Source organism: Dromiciops gliroides, chromosome 2 (genome assembly GCF_019393635.1).
Source record: "Dromiciops gliroides isolate mDroGli1 chromosome 2, mDroGli1.pri, whole genome shotgun sequence".
Lineage (NCBI taxonomy): Eukaryota > Metazoa > Chordata > Mammalia > Microbiotheria > Microbiotheriidae > Dromiciops > Dromiciops gliroides.
This window is the reverse complement of record NC_057862.1, coordinates 468,600,013-468,622,347: the sequence shown is the minus strand read 5'-3', so window position 1 is coordinate 468,622,347 and position 22,335 is coordinate 468,600,013. Positions and strand designations below refer to the sequence as shown.

Below are 22,335 nucleotides of genomic sequence, written 5' to 3'. Positions count from 1 at the left end.
AGTGGACAGGCAGCTACCTGACACCCAAGTCTTTAATTAAGTTAAGGGACAACCTAGGGACACAAGCAGGTGTTAAATTTACCCTGGAGGGTGTTAATCTACTAGTTAGCAGAAAAGGGATCAAGTCTTCTTTCAGGCATTGTTTGCTCTTTTGTTCTGCTTTTCACCTGGAACACTCCTCCTCCTCCTTCTCTTCCTCTGTCCCTCCCAACTTAATCAAACTCATCTCCCCCCACCCTCCACTTCCCATAGATGGTTCTTTTGTTGTGGCTTGAAAAGGTCTGCTAGGGAGATTGCTCCAAACAAACCCCCCTGTTCCCCACAGCTATAAAAGGACCAAGGACAGGGAGGAAGAGACAAGAGAGGGAAAAAGGAGATCGAGAGAGAAACAGGTGGAAGAAGAGAAGAGAGACGGAGCAAAGGGATCACACAGCCCACGAACATTCGTGCGCACACACACCCCGGGCCGCAAGAGACAGAAGACGAGACCACACTTCAGAGCAACAGGTAAGGAGGGAAAAGCAACATATACAAGCTAACCTTTTCAGCCTGATCCCTCTCATCAAAAAGCCTCATCATCCCTGGGGTTGCCTATCACTTTTTCCCACTGAGATCAAAGGATCTATGAAGCGTTTAAGGCTCCTCCTGATCCTAAGGGTTCAGATGAGCCAGTGATTCTTCATGTTAGTGCCAAACCTGTAAATATCAATCCTTGGTCTTTAAAAAAAAATTTAAACCCTTTTGAATTCTGAGGCAAATGTTTGGGGTTGAAAGGAACAGCCATTTCTTTAGAAATAGAAACTATATCATCTTTTAGAGACAGGGATAATAACCACAACAGCTTACATTTCTTGAGTCTTTTCCTTCCAAGCTCAAATTGCTTTGTGGACAATGTCTCTTCATTTGTCTGCACAACACTCCCTTGAAAAAGAAGATTGCTAGGATTGACTGAAAGAGTGGGAGATGACAGAGATACTCCCATCTGTTTGCTTGCATCCCTTCATATCTTCATTTCTTCATTCTTTTTTCTTTAATTTTTCCTTTTTTCTTCCTTCTTTTCTCTCTCCCCTTTCCTCTGACTCTTTCTCTCTTTCTCACTCTTTTCTTTCCATCAGAACCATTGTCTTCTATCTACTGTTAAGAGTAAAAATGAAAAAGCAATATTGTGCTTCTGCTTAAATATTTTTTGCCTTGATGATACATCGTATTTTTCTGTTACTTCTTAAATTTAATGGAAACTGGGAACAAGGCTAATTCTTGAAATTCTACAACATACATTAGTGAAGAGAAACATTGAAAGTCACCACTAACTGCATTCAGACCCAATTTCCCCCTTAGTTCTCATTTTCCTGTTTACTCATATCACCTGATATAATTGAATTATCAGCACCAACTGATTAGCTGATTATTAATAGATCAGGGCCAATTGACTTAGGTCAACAGAATTACAGACACTGAGTTTCCCTTTCCAATAAAAGTTTGGTTTTAACATGGGTTTTGAGGATTATGAAGTTGTCCATGGTTCTGAAATCTCCTTTTTCTGTTCTACTCCACAGACTTATACAACTTTACATTATAGAATTTTCTAGTTCACAGAAGTAGAAAAATTTTAGGGCTAGGGACTGAGTCCAAGGCTCCTTCTGCTTCCTAAGCTTTTATGAGAGAAAAAGATAATTTAACACAATGATAAAACATTCATTCCCATTCAGCCTGTTGATTTTATTTATTTATTTTGAACAAGACAAGTGCTGGATGGGATGCTATAAATTAAATTCCTATTTGGTTATGGATAGGAATGCATTAATTTGATTCAACTCTATTTAATGTAGTTCAGTTCAATGAGATTTTATTAGGCTCCTACTATGTGCTAGATGGCCTCAGAATTCCTTTTCAACTCTGAGATGCTGTGATTCTCTGGTCAACTTTGCTCCTCTCCCCACTTGTCTGTTTTATTTGTCTGTCTTACTTTTGCTAAATTGACTGGCCTGACTTGAGCCATCAGCTTCAGCAAGCCAATAAACCAAATAGATCCAAGAAACTCTACTTTTCCAGCTGAAATTTATCAGTAAAAAAGGGATTCCTTACAAATGCTATTGGGGCATCTAGGTGGCACAGTGGATAAAGCACCAGCCCTGGATTCAGGAGGACCTGAGTTCAAATTCAGCCTCTGACACTTGATACTTCCTAGCTGTGTGACCCTGGGCAAGTCACTTAACCCTCATTGCCCCACAATGCTATTGAAACTACTTTGTCCAAGGTCAGCTAGTTTGCAGAGGATGAGGTTTCTCTTTAGCCCCTCTATATCCCTTCAACACCCTTAGGTGTTGAATGCTGTCATTAGAGCTATAAGGAATCTCTCATTTTTCAGATGGGGAAATTGGGGTTCAGAAAGAGGAATCAAATTGTCCAAGGTCAGTGAGATGGGTTCAGAGACAGAACTAGATCTCTGATCTGAATCCTAGTCTAGAGCTGTAACCTCATTCTTTCCCCTAGATTTCCAGACCCCTTTCCTGTGTTGAACCATCAGGGACTGTGTACTTGAGAGCTCTAGACTTTTCATTTCTTTTCTTTTTGGCAGGGCAATGAGGGTTAAGTGACTTGCCCTGTGCCACACAGCTAGTAAGTGTCAAGTGTCTGAGGCCAGGTTTGAACTCAGGTCCTCCTGAATCCAGGGCCGGTGCTTTATCCATTGTGCTATCTAGCCACCCCCTCTAGACTTTTCTAAAGCCATTCCTTGTGACTCCCCTTTAAATTTTCCCTATATTGTTCCATTCCTCCAGGGCTGCACTTTCTCTTTGAGATAATCTGATAAACAACAGTTTCATCTTCTATAAAATGAAAATGTTGGATTAGATGATTACAAAGGTCTCTGCCACTCTAGAGTCTGTCCTTCGGTAAAAGTGAAAAAAAAATTCCACACCAATTTAGCAATTTAGTAAACCTTGCCTCTTTCTGGAGAATCCAGGTTAATGTTAAATATTGTGAAGACCAATTAGAAAGAGTTTGCTCCATATTTAGATATAGGTCAATAATACACTTGAGTATTAACAAGTACAGATTTTGAAAGATCCTGGTTTTATAGCCCATATGTTGCAGATTTCTTCTGTCATCATTTCAGATGTTGACAGTAGCTGGTCTATATGCTATAAGGCAGTCCAGAGTCTGTGTGGGACAGGGTTCAGGGACTGAGGATTTCAAAAGATAAGGCCCAGTGTCCACTCTCAATGAGCAGACTGAGCTTAGACTTTATGTCTAATGCTAACTAAACGTACCAGAAAGGCAACATGGTTTAGTGAATAAACAGCAATAGGGTCCAAAAGAAAAAGAACACAAATTTGTATAGCTCTTTGTGCTTTGCAAAGATTTTGACATTTGTCATATTTGATCTTTGTGACAATTCTGTGAAGTCAATGCTAGTGTTATTCCCATTTTATAGATGGGGAAACTGAGAGGTAGAGATGTTATATCTTTCCCAGGATTCCACAGCTAGTAAAAGTCAAAGACAGGATGTAAACATGGATCTTCTTGGCTATAAATCCAGCACTCTAATCACTATGATGTGTTGCTTTTGACCTGGGTTCAAATTCTGCCTCTGATGGATACCAGTTACAACTCTTAAGTTTTCAGTGTATCCAGGCAATTCTTTAATTAGTTTTGTTTAACTGCTTTACTTTGTTCCAAGAGCCTTCTTACAAAGTGGGAGTAATCTTATAAGTGTTTGTAATGTAAAAACAGACAAAAATACAAGGTGTTCCAAAAGTCATTAGTGCAGCTTTAAGTTTTAACAGTTGTAGACTGTACTAAGATTTTTAGGGCACCCGGGGTCAGCTAGATGGCACAGTGGATAAAGCACCGCCCCTGGATTCAGGAGGACCTGAGTTCAAATCCAGTCTCAGACACTTGACACTTACTAGCAAATCACTTAACCCTCATTGCCCAGCAATAACAACAAAAAATTTAGGACACCCAATAGTAGGCAGTGGATACTAAGTGCCAAGTGGTGGTTCTGAAGATATGTGTGTGCAAGTGCCCTTGTGTGTTGTTGGTTTATTAATCAATTAGCATTTGTTAAGCTTCTACTTTGAGCCAGGCACTGCTCTAAGCTTGTGTGTATGTGTTGAATTGTGTATGTGCTAGGATTGGGAACTCCAGGGGATAGAGATGAAAGCTAGAATATTGGGAGAAGGTTTCATAAAGGATGGAGGACTTGAGCTGCCCTTTGAAGGGAAACTAACTAGTGGCTAAACAAGTGTGGGGAGAAACAAGGGAAGAAAGATTGGGCATAAGATAAGGACATATATGTTCTGTTGGGAAGTAGGGCAGGAATAATGAAGGAAGCAGTGTGGCCAAAGTGGATGGTCTGTGGTGAGAAATGAGGTAGGTCAACTATTAATGGTCTTTAATGCCAAACTAAAGAGTTGGGACTTTATCCTGTAGGCAGATAATGGGAAGTCATTGAGAGTTTTTTGGGGAGTGGGGGGTGGGGTGGGGAAGGGAGGATGATATTGGCAAAGGTGTCTTAGTGAAATTAAGAAGGCAGGGGCAGGGGCAGCTAGGTGGCGCAGTGGATAAAGCACTGGCCCTGGATTCAGGAGGACCTGAGTTCAAATCCAGCCTCAGACACTAGCTGTTGTGACCCTGGGCAAGTCACTTAACCCTTATTGCCCTGCCGCGCCCCCCCCCCCCCAAAAAAAGAAGAAGAAGGCAGGGGCAGCTAGGTGGCACAGTGGAGAAAGCACCAGTCCTGGATTCAGGAGGACCTGAGTTCAAATCTGGACTCAGACACTTGACACTAGCTGTGTGACCCTGGGCAAGTCACTTAATCCTCATTGCCCCGCAAAAAAAAAAAAAAGAAAGAAAAAGAAAAAAAGAAATTAAGAAGGCAGCTGTGTGGAGAATGGTTTGGAGGTGGGTGGAGGTGGAGAATAGGAGTCCTGTTAGAATAATATTGCACTAATTTTAGGTGATAAAATTGTGGACCAGGACAGTTGGACAGTTGTAGAGCAAGGTAGAATGGAACCAAACATAAGAAGCAGGAATAAGAGGAAGAATCAGTTATACTTGGGGGCTGATTAGATATAGTGAAGAAAAGGGTGATGAACTCAAAAAAATAAGGCTTGGTGAGAAATGGGATAAATTTGAATTTATAGAGATGTTAAATTTGAGAGATCGATGTCCACCAGGTGTTTGAAAATAAAGGACTGATGCTCAGGAGAGCAAGATAGATCTGGGAGTCAGCGATCCAGGCTGAAGTCATTAGAAGGAAACATCTTCAAGGAAAAGAATAAAGTGGAGACAGCAAATTAGGAGAGTTGGGATGATGTAGGGAGTATTACAGAAAGAAAGATATGGATTTGTCTTTGGTGGGGAGACACATATAATATATGTTAAAATATATTATGATATATAATATATTACACATTATATATAATGTAACCTATTATGATATATTATAATATATTATATACGTTTTAATACATAAAATATAAGTCTCTTCATTAAGTGTTTCAGGGATACATACATACATACATATACACATAGCTGTTATGAAGACAAAATGAAATATTTATAAAGTATATGGAATCTATTATTAGTGAGAGGATCTGAAGACAAAAGTATATTGTCTGCCCTCAAAGACCTTAAGTTCTAATGCCACTTACAAGACATGTGGGAGTGGTGGAAAGAACCCTGGACTTGAAATGATTTAAGATTTGGATTTGAATCCAGGTCTGCTACTTACTATTTGTGTGACCTGGGCAAAGTCCTCTCTGACCTCAGTCCCTTCATTTATAAAATTAAGGGGGTTTGAATTAGAAGATTCCTACAGTTCCTTCTCTCTCTCTCTCTCTCTCTCTCTCTCTCTCTCTCTCTCTCTCTCTCTCTCTCTCAGCTAACAAGGTTAAGTGACTTGCCCAGGGTCACACAGCTAGCGTCTCAGCCCAGATATGAACTCAGGGCCTTCTGACTCCTGGGCGGGTGCTCTATCCACTGTTCCACCTAGCTGCCACTTTCTTTTTTCTTTTTTTTTTTTCTTTTTTAGTGAGGCAATTGGGGCCAAGTGACTTGCCCAGGGTCACACAGCTAGTAAGTGTGTGTTAAGTGTCTGAGGCCGGATCCGAACTCAGGTACTCCTGACTCCAGGACCGGTGCTCTATCCACCGCGCCACCTAGCTGCCCCTAGCTGCCACTTTCTTCTAGCTCTTAGTCCTACTCTAGGCTGCACTCAAGTTTTATATAAGTCAGATTTGAAGAAAATGTGTGTCCTTAATTTGTAAATTCAACTGGATAAGTTAGTCATTTGTTGTCCCTATCTTCCATAGTCACTCTTTCTTTATTCATTGAACCCTGCAGAAGGCCAAAACATTTAATTGGCTTACTTCCAAACAACTCTCCATCTCCTGTCTCCATGTCTTTGCAGTGGTTGTCCCCCGTTCTTGGAATGCTCCCCTTCTTTACCTCCATCTCTAAGAATCTCTAGTGTCAAGATTCAGTTCAAAGATCACCTTCCCTGGAGAAAGGCCAGTTCCCTGGTTTGTTAGCACTTCCTTTACAAATTAAGTTGTATTTATTTTGTATATATATTTTTTTATACATGCTGTCTCCCGTGTTAGAATATAAGGTCCTCAAAGGCAGGGACAGTTTCATTTCTATCTTTATCTCTCCAGTGTCTGGCACATAGTAGGTGTTTAATAAATTCTTACTCTATTGATTCAGTCATCTCCTTCAACTAGAGGAAGAGGTATAAAAAGAAATAGAAGTAAACAAATATACCTGGTTACAATTAATCAACATTTATTGCATTGATTTTAGAAGACGAACTCACTTTTGCAGCCTCCAGAGCTTATAATTTAGTTAGAAAGAGATTTTTTTGGGGGGGCAAGGCAATGAGGGTTAAAATGACTTACCCAGGTTCGCACAGCTAGTAAGTGTCAAGTGTCTGAGGCCAGATTTGAACTCAGGTCCTCCTGAATCCAGGGCCAGCACCCTATCCATGGTGCCACCTAGTTGCCCCTTATAATTTAGTTAGGCAAGAGAAGACTAACACTAATTTTATTTTTTTATTTTATTTTTTATTTTTTTTAGTGAGGCAATTGGAGTTAAGTGACTTGCCCAGGGTCACACAGCTAGTAAGTGTTAAGTGTCTGAGGCCAGATTTGAACTCAGGTACTGAGTTCCTTCTCCTGACTCCAGGGCTGGTGCTCTATCCACTGTGCCACCTAGCTGCCCCTGACTAACACTAATTTTAAAATGGGTGTTTGTAGGGAACAAAGAAGAGCTCTTGAATCAAATCTTTTTAGTGTAGCTTTTTGTTTTGCTGTTTTAAATTTACCTTATATCCTACAATCCTGGAAATTCAAAGCTGGAAGGGACCTTAGAGATCATTTAGCTTAAGGAAACTAGAGGGGGAGGGGAGGGTGGAAAATGGAAATTAAGTAACTTGTCCAGGGTGGTCAAGTCCTTTGTCCAAGGTAACATAGGAGTGTCTAGCACATAGTAGGTGCTTAATTAGTGCTTTTTGAATAAATGAATGAGAGTATCAGACCTAGAATTCAAACCCAGGTCTTTTGGGTCCAAACCCACTATAGTGTGCTATTTATCATAATTCCCATACTTTCTTATCCCCCTTCCTTTTTTTTCTTTTCTTTTTTTGGTGAGGCAATTGGGGTTAAGTGACTTGCCCAGGGTCACACGGCTAGTAAGTATCAAGTTTCTGAGGCTGGATTTGAACTCGGGTCCTCCTGACTCCAGGGCTGGTGCTCTATCCACAGTGCCACCTAGCTGCCCCTGCCCCCTTCCTTTCTTTCTTCTCCCCTCCATGCCACCAACTTTTGCCATATAGCTTAAAAACTGTACAGAGACTTTTTAGACACCCGGTATTTCTGAACTGGTCAATGTGCCTCTTGGAGCTGGACCTCTCGAACCTTTTCCTGACTAAATTTGAAGATTGGCTAAGAACAGAGATACACAGTATTTTAAACCATTCAAGGAGTCTAAGCAGGAAAGTGTAATCTTTCAGAAATGCTATTTTTAATCAGGGGTTAAGTACTATGGTATCAAGACTTAAGGATTATACTATATGTTCCCTAGTTTTATATGATCTTGCTTTCTATAGAACACCCTAACCAATATTGGTGGTACCAGGTAGCTTGCTAATAAGATAAGGGTCATGCAACCTTGTAGACTATGGCTGAAGTGGAGAAGTGTAATAAATTGGGAAAACAGAATAGAAGCTCTCCTTGAGGGCCCCTACCACCACTTCTAATATCACAGTCTTGAATATGCTTTTAGGGGCAGAAATCACATTAAAGAGGGCAAAGAAGAGAAAAGAGAGGAGGTCATTGGGAGAGGATTGAAGGATTGATTCTCAAGGTTATCTGAAAGAGGAGAAGCTACCATGGGTGTGTGTGTGGAAAAGATCAAACTTTGTGACTATTTTTATGACTATTTAAACAAGGCAACTGGAAGAATACCAGTGGATTTGCCTACTTTCCTGTCCATATAAAATTTTTGTGCGAATAATACATAGACATACAACCTTGGTGAGAGTATTATTAGGAAATAAGCAGACTTTGGTAAGTAGCATTATACACTAGACCACATCTTCACCATCAAACAATTGATGGAAAGATGTAGAGAATGCATGATATCACTGTACTTATTGTTTGATTTGATGGAGCAAAGCTGTGGCTTAAATGCTTTCCTCATGTCCCGTGTATGTGTCAGTATTTTATGAAATTCCTTGAAAGATGTAACAGAGAGGCAGCTAGGTGGCACAGTGGATAAAGCACCGGCCCTGGATTCAGGAGTACCTGAGTTCAAATCCGGCCTCAGACACTTGACACTTACTAGCTGTGTGACCCTGGGCAAGTCACTTAACCCTCATTGCCCTGCAAAAAACAAAAACAACAACAACAAAAAGAAAGATGTAACAGAGATGGTCTTGCTAAGCATCCCTCTGATCATTAATACCAGGCGAGGCAAGATATATATACTAAAAAAATTTTCACCACTACCATGGAGGATATCCAGGGCAGAGTCCAAGTTGCAGTTATCTGGTTTGATCTCTCATAATAAATTACTGGTACAGCAAGAGTAAAGGGTTTCAGATGGGGGAAAGAGCAGTTCCTACTCAAGCAGTCCAGAGGAGGCTCCATGGATGTCAGATTTGATTTAGGCCTCGAAGGATAGATCCTGGGGTCATAGATTTCGAGCTGGAAAGGACTTAGAGATTATCTAGTCCAACCCTTTCTTTTACAGATGAGGAAACTGAGGCTTAGAAGAATGAAATTACTTGCCCAAGGCCACATAGGTAGGCAGGGTTAAAATAAGCAAAGCAGTGTGGGGGAGTACATTGTAGACGGGAAGAATGGTAAAGCTGAAAATGTAGGAACAGCTTTTCTGGGTTCAGAAAGTAGTGAATTAACCAGTGACATAAAAATTGTCCAAAGTTTCATTGATAGGTACTACTGTCAATCACACTTATTGCTACCCAGAGACATCCTAATAACTGATTTATTAAATGCTGAGCATAGTCCCAAGGTATAAAAAAACCCACGGGCCACACGCTTCACCAACATTTTATATGTTTTAGTTACAAGGTAAGATGGATACAATCAAATTTTTCAGAGGGCAGAAGGGGAAGGTAAATATTTACATATCAAAGAACGAATAGCAGAAGGGGAAGAACTATTGGCTCTAAGCTAGCCAGTAAAGACTAGGGATAAAGCTGGAATTTTCAAACTAGCCATTAACCTCAGAGCTATACCCATCTACTTGACATGTTCATCTTAAGTGAATAAAAGTAATAAAAATGAGCCAGAAAGTCTCTTATTACTAATGAGTTCATCATCTAAGCTAAAGTTTTGTGTCTCAGCTAAATTCTGTAACTCTAGCTAGTAATGACTTTCTGTCTCGAGTAAAAGTGGCAATACTAAAATTCTCTCACCACTATTGCCTGAACAGAAGATTTGTGTAAGGTAGTAGGAAAGGCTATATCTAGATATTAAAATATAGTAGAGCAAAAGAAGCACTGGCTCCAGAGTCAGGATACTGGGTGGGGGTGGGGGGCAGCTAAATGGTCTAGGGGTTAGAGGACTGGGCCTGGAGTCAGGAAGACCTAAGTTCAAATCTAGCTGTGTGACCCCTGGGCAAGTCACTTTAACCCTGTGGGTCTCAGTTTCCTCATCTATAAAATGAGCTGGGAGAGAAAATGGCAAACCATGAAAACCTCAAATGGAGTCATGAAGAACAGGAAACCACTGAACCACAACAGGGCACCTGGCTTCAATCTTGCCCCTTTCTTACTACCTGTGTGATCTTGGGCAAGTTTTATTTCATCTCCCCCAGCCTCAGTTCCCTCATCTATATAGAATGAGGGAAGTTGGACTGGATATCCTCTGAGGTCCCTTTCAGCTCTACATCTTTAATCCTGTGAGGACATAGAGAGAGAGGAAAGAGCAAAGGCTGAGTCTCTCTCACTGCAGATCTCATAAGATGGGCAATTCACTAAAGAACAAGAATTTTCAAGGAGGTAACAAAGCCTGACAGGGGACAGGAGAAGGGTGGTGTCTAAATTTATAGAAAGATTTTAAAGGCATCTTCTTCTTCTTCTTCTTCTTCTTCTTCTTCTTCTTCTTCTTCTTCTTCTTTTGCAGGGCAATGAGGGTTAAGTGACTTGCCCAGGGTCACAGAGCTAGTAAGTGTAAGTGTTTGAAGTCAGATTTGAACTCAGGTCCTCCCGAATCCCAGGGCTGGTGCTTTATCCACTGTGCCACCTAGCTGCCCCCCAGAAGTCACATCTTCGTCTTTTTTTTTTTTTAGTGAGGCAATTGGGGTTAAGTGACTTGCCCAGGGTCACACAGCTAGTAAGTGTTAAGGGTCTGAGGCTGGATTTGAACTCAGGTACTCCTGTCTCCAGGGCCTGTGCTCTATCCACTGCACGATGTCACATCTTCTTGAAGTGTTCTTGGATTCTCCCACCTGAAGGCTTCAGGTGATCTCCCCCTCTTCAATTTTTACCGGAGCACTTTGGATTTCTTGTGGCTCCATATCATCCTACCTTACATTGAAGATCTTCTTATAAAGTTAGTATTCTCCGTATTAGATTGGAAGCTCTTTGAGGTAAGGGGCTCTGAGTTTTCCTTTTATTCCCCTCCCCTCCAAGTTTAGCACAGTGCCTTAAACATTTTTGTTAGACTGGATCTGTGATTTCATTAGTATACAGTTGAGGAAACTCCCTCCACTGATGCAGATATGTACCTGTTTTGCAACTTAGACTTTTATTTACCTGGGTCAATGAGAGGTTAAGTGATTTGCCAGGGATCACAAAGGTAGGTCTTGAACCCAGGCCTTCTTCTTTTCTTCTTTTTTTTTTTAGTGAGGCAATTGGGGTTAAGTGACTTGCCCAGGGTCATACAGCTAGTAAGTGTTAAGTGTCTGAGGCCGGATTTGAACTCAGGTCCTCCTGAATCCAGGGCCAGTGCTCTATCCACTGCGCCACCTAGCTGCCCCCAAACCCAGGTCTTCTTAATAATGAGGGTAGTTAGGTGGTATGGTGGATAAAATGCTGGAATGGGCGTCAGGAAGACCTCAGTTCAAATCCTGCCCCAGATGCTTACCAGCTTGACTCTGGCCAAGTTCTTTAATCTTTCAGTTTCAGTGTCTACATCTCTCAAAGCACTTTGCCAACTTTGAAGCACCATCTTTGTTAGCTAATATTATTATAGGTCCCTTCCTACCTTGTACAGAGTAGGCATTTTATAAATGTGGATTCGAATAAAATTGAAGGGTTGCGAGGCAGTGAGGTGGCACAGTGGATAAAGCACCAGCCCTGGATTCAGGAGGACCTGAGTTCAAATCCAACCTCAGACACTTGACATTTACAAGCTGTGTGACCCTGGGCAAGTCACTTAACCCTCATTGCCCTGCAAAAAAAAAAAAAAAAGAAAATTGAAGGATTAGTGGGACTAATGGAGGATGGGGACAATGGAAGAGGATTCTTCATGGAACCGGACAGAAGGATGTTGGGTGGGATGGGAAGACACTGGGAAAGTGATTTGGGCAAGTCCCTTAACCTCTCTGAACCTCAATTTCCTCACCTGGAAAACAAGAGGGTTGGATTAGAGGATTTCGAAGGCCTCTTCCAGTTCTAACATTCAATGAATTTCATTGCCTTTCCAGTGGCAAATGAACTTTGCATTTGTCATTTTGTTGTCTGTTCCTTATAACGCATAATTTCAAGGTCAGGCTAAAAAACTCTAGATTGGGGGTGCCGAGCTTTCTCAGAGGGGAACATGGTGTTAAAAACCATTTTTCTCTCTTGGGGAGATGGGTGGGGAGTAGTTCCTGATGAAAGGAGGCAAAGGAAACCAGGGAGGCCCTCTTGTTTTAAAAACAAAGGTGTCTTGGCATGGATTCTTCCTAATGGACCAGCTCTTCTTTTAAAATGCAATTACACCCCCCCACCCCTTAAATCTCCAAGTCATTTACATCATTCACACCTGTCTGGTCCCACCCCCTCATTTTCCAGAAGAGAGAATACTGGCTTTCCTATTACCTGGCTAAACTTATTTCCCTAAACTAGTCATTTCCCCTCTCAATAAGACGAGGGGCTGGATTAGATCATTTCCCAAGTCCTTTCTAGCTTTTAGTGCTGTTGGCTGGCTGCTCATAGAAAGGAAAGAAAGGGGGTGGCCAGGATTCGGTTAAGGCTTCTTCTATTTGCCTTTGCTCCCTATCCCAGGTTGTTGTGCTTCGTTGCACAAATCTGTTCCCTCCTAGGGTTTTTAGTCCCTTTCCTTTGCTTCCTGTCACCCCTGGATTATCTAGTTGAAGGGCTTTGAGCCATCCAAGTTATTAGTGTTGGCACATGGTCCTTCCTGGTGATTCGTCAATATCCCTGTGCTCCCTGTGGGCATCCCTCCAACCGTGCTTGTGTCTGCAGAGCTCCATCGTGGAAGATGCCGAAGCCTTCTTGGAGCTGTCTTGGGGCCCTGCTCGTGGCCTTGCTGTTTCAGGCCTCAGTGGAAGTTAATGGTCAATGTTCAGAGGAAGGCCAGTGGGATGTTGCAATGATTAAAAGTGCTCTGATGGTAAGTGGGACTGGGGGGATGATATCTTGGTTTGGGGAAAAGGGACAGCATGTGTTATTAGGAAGGAGGGTGGTAAGTGAAGGGACAGAGAGGGGGTAACTCAGTTATAGCCAAGTGGAAGTTTCTACCTAGCCTTGGATTAAAAGGAAAATACGGATGACTGAAGGAAGTTGCTCTGGAAAGTGGGGGGAGGCAGAGATTAAATTAGGGAGCCCACCTTCCTGCTATTTTGTTTTGTCCTGCCTACCTTCTCCTGGATCTCCAGTGCTTCCTATAGAACATCTCCCACTTTGAAGTACTTGGAAATAGTGATTTTCTAAGTTGTCATAATGGGTATCTTAAGATAATTAGAGTCATCTTAATTGCTGGTGGGGGGAAGGGATTCCCATCTCACATTTCTCAGCTTAATAGTTATTCCTTTTCAACTGGCCTCATGTCACCTTTCCTCCCTCCCCCCTCTCCTCCCCAACAAATGAAAGCAACTTCTCTAGAGGAAGGAAAGACCAAGATGTCATTTCCTTTCCTTTGAAAAGAGGTCAGGCAGTAACAATAACTAGCACAATAGCTAGCTTGTATCTAAAGCGCTTTCCGTGTTATCTCATTTGACCCTCACAACCACCTTGTGAGTTAGGTGCTATTATCCCCATTTTGCAGATTAGGAAACTGAGGCTAAGTGAATTGGAAGGACTTTCCCAGAGGTGTGGAATCAGAGGCAAAATTCAAAACTCAGGTCTTCCTGACTACACTCTGGATTTGGAGTCAGAGGACCCAGGTTCAAATCTTGCCTCATCACTCAGTATCTCGATGACCATGGACAAGTTATTTATAGTCTTTCCAGACTTCAGTTTCCTCCTCTGCAAATGAGGACACTAAACTAGATCCCTCTAAGCTTCCTTTCCATCTGTACATTTATTTAGTCCTGTGATCTTATGACTTCCTATGATAACAGCTCACATTTCTGAAGTGGCTTGTCCACAGTCACACAGCTAACATCAGAGTCATGAATTAATCCCAGGTTCTTGTGACTTCAAGTCCAGTGCTCTTATCATTATGCCATAGCTGTCCTCCAAACACATCCTCCACTTTTGGGGAGTCTACTTAACCACGAAGGGCAATGGACTAGAATCCAAGAGACTTAAGTTCTAGTCTTTCCTGTTACTACTTAGCCATGTGAGACCTCAAACATGACATTTAACATTTCAGGGACTCAGTTTTCTCACCTGTAGAATGAGGGGAGTGGGCTAGTTAGTCTAAGATCTTTGCCACTTCTAAAGATCTAGGACTCTAAATGTAAGTTAGCCTGGGATATCCTCTACTCAGCTGAGTTGTGTTGGGATCTTCCTCCCCTCATCCCCAGAATCTCTCTGATTTGTGGCTCTGGCTGTTTATCCCATGAAATGGATGACTCAAGGATGCAGCATCCCATATTCCAGTGAGTGGGTCTGGAAAGTGGTTCCTATTCTCTGTGTCCCATATGGAACCCTGGTTTTAACCTCCTCATCCCAAACTAGGGTAGGATTACCAGGAAGCCTATCTCTTACCCAATAGTTCACTGATTGGGGGAGAGTGAAATGCAAAATCTCTTTCAGGGAGAATGCAAGGTAAGAGGGGTATGGTCTCAGACATCTTGAACAAATTGGGGTGATGTGTTTGGTGAAGGCTGTAAGGGCATGATGTGGACACAGGGTGAGGTGGTATAGTTATGGGGCTGGTTGACATGGGAACAGGGTCAAAAAATAAAGCTTAGGTCCAGATTTCATAAGATAGGGGCTGAGGCATGAAAGGAGGCAAAGGAAACCAGGAAGACCCTCTTGTTTTAAAAACAAAGATGTCTTTCCCCATGTGTGGCACAGAGGATCTAGAATTAGGAATTTTTCTTTCCTTTTTGAATCTGGAGGAATGCTACCACAGTCCTAACCTATTTTACCAATTCAGGTCGGAAGTTTAATTCCAGTCAATTCAAGACTTGGACTGTTTCCTTCTTCTTTTTTCTTTGTATCTTCAGAGCCTACCTAGCACACTGTTGGCACTTAACGAATACAATTTGATCTTTTCATATTCACAACTACATTGAACTAAGTTGAACTGCTAAGCGCCTACTGTGTGTGGGTAGGGTGGTAGGATATTCTCCCCTCCCATTCATCCTATGCCCTCACTCCCATCTCTTCTCTACCCCAGCAATGCATCGACTCCCTCGACGTGAACAGCTCACCCGGGGTACTTGAATTTAAAGGCGCTGGACAAGGAAAGGCAAATTTGGCCTTAAAATCCTCTTGGAATAAAAGTAAGCAAAGAAAAGGTCGCAGCGTCAGTGTCAGCAGCGATGGAGAGAATGAGGACCAAAAGAGACAGGAGCTAGTAGCGGAGGACTTTTTGGATCTGCTCTCTCCAACAGTTTGGGAAGAGGACAAAGAGATGCAAGGCGAGGGTCTGCCATTGCTCCGAACAGCCAGACAATCAGATCACAAAAGGTCCTACTCCATGGAGCACTTCCGCTGGGGGAAGCCAGTGGGTAAAAAGAGGCGCCCTGTGAAGGTGCAACCCAATGGGGTGGAAGAACACTCTACAGAATCCAATTCTGCAAACTTCAAAAGGGACCTCCATAGGAAGCTCAACTACGCTGAGGTTTCTGAGCTAGATGATGGTGAAGGAGGTGACGCCATGGAACCAAATAGAGACAAAGTGAAAAAGGATAAGGAGCCCTATCGGATGCAGCATTTCCGCTGGGGTCCCCCTCCCTCCACCAGGAATAAGCGGTATGGCGGCTTCATGGTTTCTGAGAAGAGTCATACCCCTCTCATGACATTGTTCAAAAATGCCATCATCAAGAGCGCCCACGAGAAGGGGCAGTGAAGGAAGAGCTGGGGGAGGGACAACCCTCAGTTTTCTATGAGGGAGGCAGCCCTCGAGTCCCTTCTGCTCCCTCTCTCCTTCCCCCTGCATTCCTAGCTCCCACTTCCCAGGCTTGGGGTGCTACATAGTCAAGCCCTCAACAGCCATGCCTTCAGCCGCTAAAGCTGTCTGTCTGTCTTTAGGAAATAAAGCTCATTTGATTTCACATTTGATTTCTGACTTTGAATGTGTATTAAGAGAAAAAATTGTAAGCACTCATCAAAAAAATATATCACACCATATTGTATATAGACAAGAAAGGAACAACAGGGGAAGGATGGCCTGGGAGCAAGGGGCTAGTTTGCAGACTACCAGGTAACAATATTTTCACATACAGTGAGACATAAGGTAATGCAAATGAATGGGGGAGAAAAGTTTTTGTGAGCTAAGTAGTCTTCAAGAATATCAATTGGTTTAACTGCAGGCATGCCCAAGAGGGACTGTAATACTAGCATCCCAAACCAGTAACTAGCATTTCTGGCAACCAGGATACACAAATTGCTCTTATATAAAGCATTTTAAGACATATTCAGTTGGGCAAATATTAGGAGAGGGACCTCAGATCTGAAAACACTAAGAGACAACTGCCTGGAAAGGGAAAAGGGCAAGACCAGGCCAGGTAGGGGAGAGATCACCTGGCAAATGTTATCAGTGCCCTCCAATTAGCAACACGCTGGGGAAAAGTTCTTACTACACCCGACCTGAGAAAGGGAGTCTTATTACTGAGAAAGGGTGATTAAAGTCCAAAGAAAGGAATGAATGAATGGTTTGTTAGGTACTTGCTATACGACAATCATTATGCTAAGTTTGGGGCTACAAATACAAAAAAGAGACCATAAGCTATTAAGGTCCTTGCGTTCTGAGAGAGGGAGACACATAGGAGTGAAGGAGAGGGAAGGATGTTTAATTCTGGTTAAGTCACGGGGTGGTGAGCTATTAGATGCAATGAGAAGTGACAGAACAATTGAAATCAGAGCTAGGAATAGACCACAAGGTATCCTGACATCTGCACTGGTCTTCCAATCAGTTAATCACTCACCAATCATGTGGGGGAGACACAATAAGACCATGCTCTGATCTTTAAGGAACTTCCATTCTCTGTGAGAAGACAGGGCTGATCCTTGAAACAATAAGCAATCAGATCAAGCCAGGATATGAATAAATTCTAAATCCCACATCTCTCCTGTGGATCTTGTCGACTTCTGGCCTCGGTGCCCCTTGTCTCTGAATTGTAATGCTTCCAAAATTACTGGTCATCCAGGCATGTTAATAATCAATTAACAGACATTTATAAAGCATCTTTATTAAGCTCATATATTAAGCATTCTAGGCAGTGTCTTAAACACTGATAGAAGGAAGAAGAGACCATTGCCACCTAGGAGCAACTTAGTCTGGAATCAAGAGAAATCTGGGTTCAGATCCTGACCCTCACAGTTATTATCTAGGTGACCAAGGGCAAGTTACTTAATCTTCCTGGTTCCAATTCCTTATCTGTGAGATGCAGGTAGTGATACTTAAGATACCTATATTTTTATCTGTAAAAATGAGGGGTTAAGGGGCAGCTAGGTGGCACAGTGGATAGAGCACTGGCCCTGGAGTCAGGAGTACCTGAGTTCAAATCTGGCCTCAGACACTTAACACTTACTAGCTGTGTGACCCTGGTCAAGCCACTTAACCCCAATTGCCTCACTAAAAAAAAATGAGGGGTTAGTGTGAAGCTCAAGTAGAATAATGGATATACCCAGGGGTTTGCTGGGAAATATTTAATGACTGACTTTCTTTGGGGAAAGCCATTGGCTTTTTTAAGTTTAATCTCCATTACTAAAAATTTCTCCATCACTTTCTTAAGTCTAGATAATCAACAAAACAACAAATTAAACATTGATTTGCAGCATTTGCCAATTTCCAAGGTGTAAATGCTCACACTGAACAATGTGGGTAGCAATGTGGGTTCAAGCTGATCCTAGAAGAACCTTGCATATAAGGTACTTTGCAAGTTTTAAATGTTTATTATTTTTCTCCTGGTATCATCTTTTTTTTTTCAGGGCAATGAGGGTTAAGTGACTTGCCCAGGGTCACACAGCTAGTAAGTGTCAAGTGTCTGAGGTCAGATTTGAACTCAGGTCCTCCTGAATTCAGGGCTGGTGCTTTATCCACTGCACCACCTAGTTGTCCCCTCTCCTGGTATCATCTTGCCGCACAACCTCAATTTCCAAGTTCCTAATCCTAAGAGACTTAAATGCACCAAATGGTACATGGGCTCATAGTTTTCAAGCTGAAAGGAGCCTCAGATGCCTATCTAGTCCAATCCACTGGTTTAACAGATGAGAAAAGGAAGGCCCATTGGGGTGAAGTGACTTGTCCCAATTCTCCCAAGTATATTTGGCATAGCCAAAGTCCAATGCCTTTTCCACACTGCCAGGCTGCCCTCTGACATGTTATGACTAGATGGTCTCTAAGATCCCCTTCCAGATCTAATGTTTGACAGAGCGTAGCATCAACCCACCACTCTTCTTCCCATCTCCCATCATCAAGACCTTTAAAGGGCTCAAAAGCTCTGCTTCCTCCCACCCCAGTTCAATCATATACTTGTCCTGTTGCCTGGTGGGGATTTTTTTTATGGGGGTTTCAATGGATAAAAATATTGAATCAATTTCCCCAGTTTTATCCCAGAAGCATCAGATAGGAAAAGGAGGTGGTTTATCACGTACTGAGGATGAAGAAAACAGAATAGACAGCCTCTGGCCTGCCCTAGTACTGATTGGACATTGAGAGGCTTAGAGAAGTAAGAACACACTTATACAACACTTAAAAGTTTGCAAAGCCACGAACACAGATATAGTTATAGTTTCATATGATCCACACAACAACCCTGTGAGGAAGGTGCTACTGTTATCCCCATTTTTCAGATGAGTAAAATGAGGTTCAGAGAGGCAGTATTGCAGAGTGAATAGAGGGTTTGACTTGGGAGGCAGGAAGACTTGGATTCAAATCCTACCTCAGGCACTTACCAGCTGTAGAATCCCTTGAAACTTTTTATGCCTTAGTTTTCTCATCTGTAAAATGAGTTGGATTTAATGGTCTCCGAGGTCCCTCCTGGCTCTAAATGTCCGATTCCATGACATATTCAAGGTCATACAGATAGTAAGCACCATAAGCAGGGTTTGGATTCAGGTTTTCCCGACTCCAAGCCTGGCCTGATAGTCACTACATGACATTACTTAGGACTCTTAGCACATTTGTGTGTGTTTGGAGGGAGGATGAGGAAAGGGGGTTAGATGCCCCATGGAAGATTTATGGGTGAACATGGCTAAGAATTATATAGGATGAGAGGGCATGAATGAATTGTGATCCACATGATTGGAGGGAAATCCATGCATTGAGGAAGTCACAGATACAAATGGTAGAGATAGGGAAGGTCAGGAATGGGGAGGTAGGAAAGAGCCCATAGAAAGAAGATGGTTTTTTCCCTAACCTCCAACCACCATCTCCCTGTTGAAACCCAGACAGAAGCGCTGCTACATCAGTGACTGTAGGAGCTTTTGGGACCCTGACTTCCTTCACCTCATTACAGACTCTGATAGTTGGAGTCTTTGACTTCACACTGACTAGGACCCATGCCGGGTTCTCAGGCAGCTCCATAGTGGAGGCTTCAGAATCTCCTTAAGAGACTTCACTTACACAGGTAGCCAGGGGCTCAATAGAGTTTTCTCTTGACAACACTCATAAATATGTCCACTTTACACATGTCCACACATATATTCATATACAAACACCCAACAGGAGGCAGTGTGGGGCAGGCAGTGGGAAGAATGCTGGGTTTTTAGTCAGAGGATCTGAATTCCAATCTCACCCCAACTTATTAGCTGTGTGAGCCTGGGCAAGACACTTCCCCCTCTCTGGACTTCAGTTTCCCCATCTGTTCAATAAGGGCATTGGACTAAAACTCTGAAGACCTATATGGTGCTGAATCTTTGTATGATCTATAGACACACACACACCTACGCATAATTGACACAATGGCGCAGTGGAAAGAGTCCTGGATTTCGAGTTAGAAGACCAGCTCTGGGCTCTGCCTCTTACCAGGCGTGTGACTTTGGGCAGGTCATTTGGCCTCTGAGCTTTAGTTTTTTCATCTGCAAGATGAAAGGGTTGGACAAGATAATCACCCTTTGGCCCTTTCTGGTTTTAAACCTAGGATACTATGACCTACATAGAGATAAAGTCACAAATAGAGGAAGTTGCATTCTCTGTACACCATTGGCTGGATTTAAGCTTGGAGGACCAGAGTTCAAAACCTAACTCTGCCCCTTCTTTCCTGTGTCGCTTTGGGGAAATCATTTCTTCTCTGGGTCTTAGTTTCCTCATCTAGAATTTTCGTTTTGTTTTGTTTTGCAGGGCAATGAGGGTTAAGTGACTTGTCCAGGGTCACACAGCTGTCTGAGGCTGGATTTGAACTCAGGTCCTCCTGAATCCAGGGCCAGTGCTTTATCTACTGCAGCACCTAGCTGCCCCCTCCTCATCTATAAATTAAGGAAGTTGAACTATTTTAGTCTCTAAGTTTCCTTCCAGCTCTAAGTCTATAATCCTACTATGTGACCTACTCACCTCTTCTAGTTCTTCCCTCAAACTCTAAATCTTGGGATCCTTTGCCACCTCACACTGTATAATCATTGATAAAGAATTAGAAAGAGCCTTAGGGGCCATCAGATTGAACCATTTAAAAATAATATTTTTTTATTCTGCACTTTAAGAAAAGTACTTCCATATACACCAAACCACGAATCTCTATTCCATACAGCTTGCTTTTTTTAAAAAAAAGTACATAATAAATTCAATATATTACTTTCAAAGTTGTTCCACCTGTCTGCTTCCTTCTATGCTTCCTTCTCTTCCATGCATTTAAAAAATGTTTCAGTGTCCCTTTTTTTGACAGCTGCTGCAACCCCCTCATCTTTACTGATGAGGAAATTGAAGCCCATGGAGGTTAAATGACTTGCCCAAGGTCATGTGAGTAGTAGCTGGAACTTCAATCCAGGTCTTCTGACTCCATGGTTAATGCTCTTTCCATTATTCATCTAGCTAGTCACCAAATTCTCTGGATTTATGTCTCTCTCTCACTTCTCAGTGCCACTACTTCATTCCTGGAGTATCTTTTTTTTTTTTTTTTTTTTTTTAGTGAGGCAATTGGGGTTAAGTGACTTGCCCAGGGTCACACAGCTAGTGAGTGTTAAGTGTCTGAGGCCGGATTTGAACTCAGGTAGTCCTGACTCCAGGGCCGGTGCTCTATCCACTGTGACATCTAGCTGCCCCCCTAGACTATTTTAAATGATATCACCTCCCATTTCCCCATTCTTAAAACCCAACCCTGTTAGAGTCTTCTCCCTAATGTCCCTCTTTCTTCAATTGGAAAAAGCATTGGTTTGGGAGAGACAGGGTCCTAATTCTGACTCTAAGCATGAATGTGATGTTCTGTGTCGGGTCTGTCTCAGGGCAGCCCTCTGGTAACTTGTTTGATACTGGGGAAAAAATCAGACAACTCATAGGTTATTTAACTGTTAACAGATGGATATGAGGGTAGAATATTCCAATAAGGATATGATCCATCCAGGACACCATGAGTTGATTCCTTAAGTGAAGCTGTCTTGTCTCTGAGTTGCCCATGGCTGTCCACCAGGCAAAGATCCAGATATACCTGGAACTCTTCTTGGCTGTTTGGTACTCAGGCCACCAGGAAGACATGTCAATAACTTGGCCTTCAGTCCCTTAAGCCAATCAAATATGGAGGATGGTTTCGATACCTTTTATGGAAAAACTAACCTTTTTCACATGAGGTAGGGGAGGAGGTCCAGATGTTACTCCCATCACATATGACCTTAGACAAGAGTCACGTCATCTCTCTAGGCCTGTTTCCTCACCTGTGAGATAAAGAGGTTGGACTAGGTGGTTTCTTCCTACTCTAGAATTCTATTTTTTTACTGTCACTCCCCAACTGAAAACCAAAAATGGCTGCTTGCTAAACAGACCAGGGCCCCAGGAGCTCCACACTCTATCTGTCCAATCTCATCTCCCCCTGCTCCTGTAAACAAGCTCCTCCCTTCAGTAAATAAAGATTCAACAGGGGGCAGCTAGGTAGCACAGTAGATAGAGCACCAGCCCTGGAGTCAGGACTACCTGAGTTCAAATCCGGCCTCAGACACTTGATACTAGCTGTGTGACCCTGGGCAAGTCACTTAACCCCCATTGTCCTACAAAAAAAAAAGAAAGAAAGAAAAAAAAAGACTCATCATGACATTGACACCCACACACATTGGCATTTGGACCCTCTCTCATGAAGAACCTTCCACTTCTT

At 42.5% G+C, this 22,335-nt stretch overlaps 1 protein-coding gene across 1 annotated transcript; it reads left to right on the top strand.

Annotated features, from left to right (window-relative positions):
- Positions 1–358: 358 nt before the first annotated feature.
- On the top strand, positions 359–16,109 carry POMC (proopiomelanocortin). The gene is made up of 3 exons (XM_043988614.1): positions 359–507; positions 12,944–13,091; positions 15,270–16,109. Exons 2-3 carry the CDS (start codon positions 12,960–12,962, stop codon positions 15,942–15,944), a joined length of 807 nt encoding a protein of 268 aa, XP_043844549.1. The 5' UTR covers positions 359–507; positions 12,944–12,959; the 3' UTR covers positions 15,945–16,109.
- Positions 16,110–22,335: the final 6,226 nt, after the last annotated feature.

Excerpts from the sequence above, each read along its gene's own strand:
- POMC (XM_043988614.1), top strand. The coding sequence starts at position 12,960 with ATGCCGAAGCCTTCTTGGAGCTGTCTTGGGGCCCTGCTCGTGGCCTTG. Across the intron at positions 13,092-15,269 it reads TGATTAAAAGTGCTCTGATG|CAATGCATCGACTCCCTCGA; the intron begins GTAAGTGGGACT and ends TCTCTACCCCAG.